The sequence below is a fragment of the Limulus polyphemus genome, unplaced genomic scaffold (assembly GCF_000517525.1).
Source record: "Limulus polyphemus unplaced genomic scaffold, Limulus_polyphemus-2.1.2 Scaffold1769, whole genome shotgun sequence".
Lineage (NCBI taxonomy): Eukaryota > Metazoa > Arthropoda > Merostomata > Xiphosura > Limulidae > Limulus > Limulus polyphemus.
Genome location: NW_013667379.1, coordinates 182,700 through 190,579, shown reverse-complemented (window position 1 = coordinate 190,579; position 7,880 = coordinate 182,700). Strand labels below are relative to the sequence as shown.

Here is a 7,880-nt window from a genome sequence, read left to right as displayed (position 1 = left end):
AGTTGTTTATTTATGACTTAATATGGAATACGAATTAATAGTTTAAAATTTGTTAGTTGTTTATTTATGACTTGATATAGAATGCGAATTAAGTAGTTTAAAATTTGTTATTTGTTTATTTATGACTTAATATGGAATACGAATTAAGTAGTTTAAAATTTGTTTGTTTATTTATGATTTAATCTGTATCTCCAATAGATCAATGGAGGCGGTAAATAAACTAAAAAATCACTATTGAGTTTTTGCAAAACTCAAAGTTTCACTTGTTCTGAGGAATGTATTCAATCACTTGTTGATATAAAATTAAGTGATTTATAAAAATTTTATATGCCTTGATGCATCTTATTTCAAAGTAGAGGTTTTATCTGCATGATTAGGATAATGACGATTAAAACTGCAAGATGATGCAAGAAGTTGTTTTCAGATTAAATAATGTATGAAGATGCAAGGATTATATAACAAAATTATATAAAAATACACACACACACACACATATATATATATATATAATTTAATTTAATTGTATAGGGACGAAAATAAAACAAGTTAACAAATTAACGTTTTGCGTTTTTATTGTATTTTCAATTATATTTTTCGTTTATTTATTTAACTATTTTTCTTTTTCATCGTCATAAAAATTAAATTAAGATATATTTCATCTAAGGTTTTTATGCTATCCTTCCTTTTGATGAACCTCTGTATAAAATTGTTTGTAACTTACTTAAATGAATATATATATATATATATATATATATATAGCTCTCTGTGGCTCAGCCGTAAGTTTGAGGGATTATGACGCTAAAATTCTATTTCTGATTGGTGAGCACAACACAGATAGTCTTTTGTTTAACAACAAAATATAAATATAATGATAAAATCTGTTTATGACTAGACACTCTTGAGAACCCATTAGCTTTGTTAGTACAATTTCTTCGGGGACTCGGGTTAGCCCAGTAGTAGAGCTCTGGGGTTTGTTCGAATATGTGTTACCACAAAATACTCCCTTCAGTTTAAGCTGTGGATGCGTTATAAGATTGACAGTCAATCTCTTACCGTAGATGGTGGATGGCAGGATGCTTCTGACTGGCTGCCTTCCCTCTGGTAAGTAATTTAAAATTAGGAACGACGGTTGATAGCTTTAGTAGCTTTGTTATAAATACAAACTCCCAGAGACTCAGGAGTAAGTCTGAAAGCGTATAATGCTAGAAACCGGGATTGATACTTGTGGTGGGCATAGCAAAGATAGCCCGTTGTGTAGCTTTGTGTTTAACAACACACAAACCATTAATACAAAATACGACTAAAATTACTCGGTTATGGTTCAGATAATTCATCATTAGTATAGTTGTTTTCTGTAAAGATTTGTTTGTTTGTTTGTTATGGATTTCGCGCAAAGCTACACGAGGGCTATCTGCGCTAGCCGTCCCTAATTTAGCAGTGTAAGACTAGAGGGAAGGCAGCTAGTCATCACCACCCACTGCCAACTCTTGGGCTACTATTTTACCAACAAATTGTGGGATTGACCGTCACATTATAACGCCCCCACGGCTGAAAGGGCGAGCATGTTTGGTGTGATTCTGTAAAGAATGTCAACAATAACAATACCAAATCAACCCTTTTATCCCAGTTAACCCTATGTTAGAGCCCTGTTATAATATGCTTTATAGGTTAATCTGATTAATCAAAGAAATTGTATCTTTGCGATGTTTGGGATTAATTACACAATTATGGATATACACTATTAAAATATTTTCCCCATTTGTAAAATAGAAAACAAATTAGAGTGAGTTTAATATTTTTGGAACAATGCATTATCTTCCGGTCGCAGTAATAACAATTCACACATTGAAGAACATAAACTGCCATCACCTGGTTGCTTGATATAATGTTTATTCCTGGCGCTAAAGGTTGATGTCTCTGAAGATTACTTTCAGTAGTAGTGTATTATCTTCCGGTCACAGTAATAGCAACTTGCACATCGAGCAGGTAAACTACCACCACTTGGTCGCTTTATATAATGTTCTTTCTTGGCGCTCGAGGGCGACGCCTCTAACCTAAACTCACAGGAGCAGGAGCATGTGGTATTATAGCAAATGGAGCTATTTTTATGATCGTACCAACAAAAGCAAGCTTCGTAACGAGATTTTTGTTTGATAAGACACTCTGGAAGAGATAAATCGTTATTTACATTTGCCTTTGAACGACTATAGATGGAGCTATCACTCAACAACTTTCTTACCCACATATTTCTCTGGTATTTGTGTGCTGTGGCTTCCAGTAAACATAGATCGCATGTTAGTTTTTCACAATGCTCTGCTTGTGGTTCGGCAAACACAGTATTTGTGGATTTTCCTTCTCGACCCAGAGACATCATAACGTAGCATTTTCTGCCTTTATTTGTTGGTTGTAGACTTACGTCACCTCTTACTCTGTAGTCGCCACAGGCCGTTGACAGAAATGTCTGTCTATTGTCTCTCCTTGGTAAACCTTTTGAAAATCTCATGTAAATCTTTTTCTTTGGAGGGGGGATTTGAGTTTTCATGAATAAAAGGCGAATACAAGAGCAGAACCGACGGTGAGAAATCCCGTAAATTATAGGATTATACATAGTGGACATTTTAGCAAAGAGAGCAGGCATGGCAGATACCCAGGGAGTGATGTAACTTGAATTGCAGAACTGACCAATTGTAGCTATGGCTGCGTACGGGGACCATGACAACAAGAATAATCCAATTACACAAAGGATCATTATTGCGGATTTGAAATCACTTCTTTTTCTAGTCATAAATCTTGGACTTATTGAGCTTATACTTGCTTGTGACATTTCTCGCTCGTGTTGGACCACTGTCTTCCATATTACACAATAACTTGTAGCGATTACGGAAAGAGGTAAGATAAATCCAAGAATGAACAGGAAGAAGAAGTATGATCGGTTTGTAGGGGTGCGTGTTAAATAGTCAAATGAGCAACTTGTTAAAAATCCTTCAGGTACGTAGCTCCCCCACCCCAAGAAAGGGGGTGTCACACATACGAAACAGTACAACCAGATGAATGCAACTACCCTACCCAGTTTTCTTTTAGTAATAGGGTAACCACAGTACCAGGGTTTAATCGCTATAACCAAGCAACGTTCCAGGGCGATGGCGGAAAGCGTGACAATGGAGACCAGTCCAAATAACCCACAGAGACTCCCATAGAATTCGCACCCTACAAAAAAAAAATAAAAAAAATAATGTAACTTCATCTACCTTTGAAGTCACAAAGGTCATTCTATTTTATTTATTCATTTTTGGAGTCACAAATGCCACTTTATTTTATTTATTAATTTTTTTACACAATAGCAACTTTTCCAAACAAAAGTGTAACGTAAACCATTTTGTTTTTGTTGATCCCATTGACTAGATATTGGGGTCAAATAATTAAATTTTTTCGGTGTATTTCAATGAGATACTACTTGAATACTGACTTTGATTTTGACTTTTGGTCATTACTGATTTGTCCAGTCCTCCTTTGTGTAACTGCAAACATTTTTTTGAATGATGCATATAAATAGGCAAACTAATGAATATATCTGGTAAAACAGCAGGAGAGATGCTAAGAAAAACGAGTTGAAAGTATATCGTATCTAGAAAAGAATGAATTACATTAGTAGTAAAACCGAGACAACTCAAACCAATAAAAACTAGTCTTTTGGCTAGGGACCGATTGATTGTTATGTCGTTCTTTATAAGAAAGGAGTAAAAATAAATAAAATCAGAATAATAATAATAAGAGTACTGGTGAAATTACCAAAGAAGAAATTATCAAACAAAAAACTTGTAACATTTAGAACAACAGACAAACATTATTTCGCTTGGTAAAGAGGAATACAGCGTAAATCGGTTCTTTTAAACGAGTCTTGTAAGACACGGTGGAAACGTAGTAAAGGGGAACACAGCGTAAATCGGTTCTTTTAAACGAGTCTTGTAAGACACGGTGGAAACGTGGTAAAGGGGAACACAGCGTAAATCGGTTCTTTTAAACGAGTCTTGTAAGACACGGTGGAAACGATAAGAAAATTGACGGTTGAAGAACATTTTAATTTATTTTAAAACACTCGTTTTTTGTACTTCGTTTACGATGCTGTATTATGTAGAAAATGAAATACTGAACTGAAATGTGGTCAAACTGCTTTAAAGCGAAACATAAGGTGTAGTATTAAATTACATTTTATGCAACTAGTCTCATAAAAACAACCTAACCTATCGCAGTCCATAATAAGCTTCGTTTTGAATTCTAATTTATATGACTGACAAAACATAAAACAAAACAAAACTCCTTAAACTACACAATCTACAACTTTATGAAGTCCTACACATGACACACACTATGCATTATTACACAATAAAGTATACAATGTACAGTCCCATGCTATCCCACACATAATACAATCACATAACTACATGTTGCACATTTCAGTACACAACAAAATACCCCACACAATATGTATCACAACAGTCATAAAAATGTTAACTACAAGGTGATCTTATTTCATAGAATAAGTTCTTGTTGTATCACAAGGGGCGTGAAATAATAAGCTAATACAAAAAACACCGAATGTTTTACTTGGAATTCAGTAGAAAACCTAAAATATTAGTGTAAAAAAATGGATCGAGAAAAGCAAGATAATGGGATGTACTGTGATGCTCTGCAAGAAGAGAGAAGCTGACTTACCTATCTTACCAAACTGCCAGCTTTTTCGAAACGAAGAGTAGCTCGCCATGAAATGTAGAAAAGACATCATTAAGTCGCTAACAGCAAGGTTGACAATTAGTCTGTTGGCCGGTGTTCGTAGTCGACGGTACCTATGGATTATTAAAAAATGTGCTTATTCAGCAAAACTCCTCCCTTCCAGATGAAACTAAAAAAGAACAAAGCTGCCGTGTGTCACATATTTAATTGTTACCAGAGCTTTCAGGTTCTGTTATTAAATCGTTTCTCACAAAATAATGTTTATTTAAATTATAGAGGAGTTTAGCACGGGCTAAAGCATAGACTTTCCTCTTTACAGTTGTGGAGTCCCTTCGCAGCACGTTTATCAATGCGTAATTTAACTAGCTTTCACACACACACGCGCACACACAAAAAGAACAACAACAACAACACGAGGAGGTATAACAGAACAAATTCGTATTTAACAATAAAATCTCCGAGAGTACTCATATTACAAAAGTAAGAGAAAACGATTTAAACTAGGGTAGTCATGTAAAAGGAAAAATGCATATATATATTTACTGCAAGGGAAACTTTTTTCGGTGATGACAGTTGAAACAAATTGCAAAAGATGCAATAATGTTTATTGAAACCCCATGTTCCTCAAAGGGCAAATCAGAAGATTTAAGACTGACAAACAATGTGTGGGTTACATTTAGAATTTAATTTTTTTTATCCATCACGAGGTATTTTTCCTTTAAACGTTTGATTAACACGTTTAAAAAAAGAGCACGATAACGAATTAAGTAAATAAAAGTTTTATGTTTAAGTACAAGTATATGATTACTCATTATATAACGCTTCCTTCAGATTATATTTCTAATATTTATCCAAAATCAATGAAACCAGAAAACTAATCTACTCAAGCCTTTGTTTTCATATCGAAAGGAAAATAAACGTATTGTTAAATGAGGTAATCATATAGACGTATAGCATGTTCTAACTGTCTATTTCAAAGAGCTCTAGAGTAAAATAGAAATACAAAATTAAAGATAATTACAAGGTGAAGAAATAAACTTTTAAACTATCTCTCTCTCAAATAATGTATTTGCACAGACATGATGTAAAATATATTTGATTAGTTAAGATAACTATTCATCAGACAAAAAGAAGATTACCCGTTTTTAGTTACACTTAATTTGTTGTGACACCAAGTGACAGTTTTATAAACTATATACATGAAATTACTCGTCGTAAATGAAATATGTATTCTGTAATCTCCACTAACTTTTTATGCACGTCTTCTGTTTTCAGACAATTCTTCACTAAATTTATTTTCGAGCACTCTCCAGCTAAACATCGAATAGTATTCATTGTACATAGAATAAGTATTAAATATGAATCGTAATTTATATTCTGTATCATCAAGAAGTGGAGAAATACTGGAAAACTAGATGGCCTGAAACTACCCTTCTCTTTGCTGTGTGTGTGAACATAATCTGCGCCAAGATATTTTTCACACAAACAGATATATATATATATGCGAGAATCCAAAATGCACATATTAGAAGCTACTTGTTCGACTGTTAATTTTTCTGTATCGAAAAAAAACTATGCGATGGACTATCTGCGCTCTATGTACCGTAGGGAATAGAGCCCCAGATTTCTAGCGTTGGAAATCCGTAAACCTATCGCTGATCCACTGGGGTGGGGGAACTTCTTAATTTATTGTTGTTAGCATGCTAATGTACATTCATTTGCTGAGCCTATTATTGTTCCATTGTCAACACCTACACCATGTCTTATGATAAAGGTGCTTTTTTTTTAAGATTTAACCATAGCTCCATCAATTTTCCTTTTTTATCTAGGCTTAAGAGATTGAAAACAAAGAGATGAGGCGAGCTTTTAAGGATTTCTGTCTGAAATTCGGAAAATAAAAGGAAGTTTTTAAATTATGTTTCTACTCCTTTTGGTTGCGTTTCACCAGCAAAAAGTGACACATGATATTTCGGAAGCACTATTTGTTACACAGATATGCTAAAACACTATTTAACTGTTTCAAATATGAACTGCTCTGTAGAAAAGTACAATTTAAAATAATAAAAATATATTTAAGACAAGGGAATTAAGAATGCTTTGAAGCCTTAGATGCTTTCATTACGCATGCAATGCCATTAATATTCAACTTAATAAAACAAAGAAACACTGAAGGTAACACATTTTCTGTACACACTTACGCTACTTAAAAAAAAAAAAATGTTAGGATTTTTCAACTATGTTTGTTTTGTTGGATTAGATTTACTTACTTCACAGCTAGCTTGATAGCAAAGGTTCGTCTTCACAGATTCATGTCAGTAGTACAGTATTCGTTTTACTCTTATAACTCACTTAATAGTTCAAGCCAGAAATGACAGTTAGTATTAATTATTTGGAAATCAGATACTTAATGGGTATCTAATTATTCGATAATCCAGTTGTTAAATTATAATACTTGCAAATATTTTGTCCTACATAAAACAGCTTATTTTGCTCTCTCTCTTTTATTATACTTACCATTCCCAAGGCCCGGCATGGCCAAGTGGTTAGGGTGTTTGACTCGCAATCTGAGGGTCGTGAATTCGAATCCCCGTCCCACTAAAAATAATTGCTCTTTCAGCCGTGAGGGCGTTATAATGTGACGGTCAATCCCACTATTCGTTGGTAAAAGAGTAGCCCAATAGTTGTTGGTGGGTGTTGATGACTAGCTACCTTCCATCTAGTCTTACACTGCTAAATTAGGAACGGCTAGCGCAGATAGCCCTCCCGTAGCTTTTCGCGAAATTCAACACAAACCAAACCCATGCCAAAAAATATTTGGAGCTCACACTTCCTGCTGAACAATGAACCTTACAAATAATTATAAATTTAGTTTCTATGTATCATATATTTTGTTATATTTAACTTTTTATACTATTAGGTCGTCAAGAAATTAATGTCGCATTTGTTTAGATGAAAATGCCGATGTCCTCTTTAACACCTTCCACATTTGCATACATTTTCCCATTAAGATGGTGTTGCAGCGAACGAAAAAGATGGTAATCTGATGGTGCCATATCTAGAGAATATTATGGGTGGGGAGAACTTTCCAACCTAACTCCATAATATTGTGTTGCGTCAAACGTGCTACATGTGGACGTGCATTGTCGTGG

The 7,880-nt window shown here is 34.1% G+C and overlaps 1 protein-coding gene across 1 annotated transcript in view; it reads right to left on the bottom strand.

Moving 5' to 3' along the window:
- Nucleotides 1-1,930: 1,930 nt before the first annotated feature.
- LOC106464881 (rhodopsin-like) overlaps nt 1,931-7,880 on the bottom strand; it is a 39,170-nt gene continuing 33,220 nt past the window's right edge. Inside the window, exons 2-3 of the mRNA XM_013925044.2 lie at nt 4,714-4,844; nt 1,931-3,207 (exon numbers count right to left, since the gene is read on the bottom strand). Of these exons, the coding sequence (XP_013780498.1) occupies nt 1,931-3,207; nt 4,714-4,844 (1,408 nt within the window). The remainder of the gene's footprint in view (nt 3,208-4,713; nt 4,845-7,880) is intronic.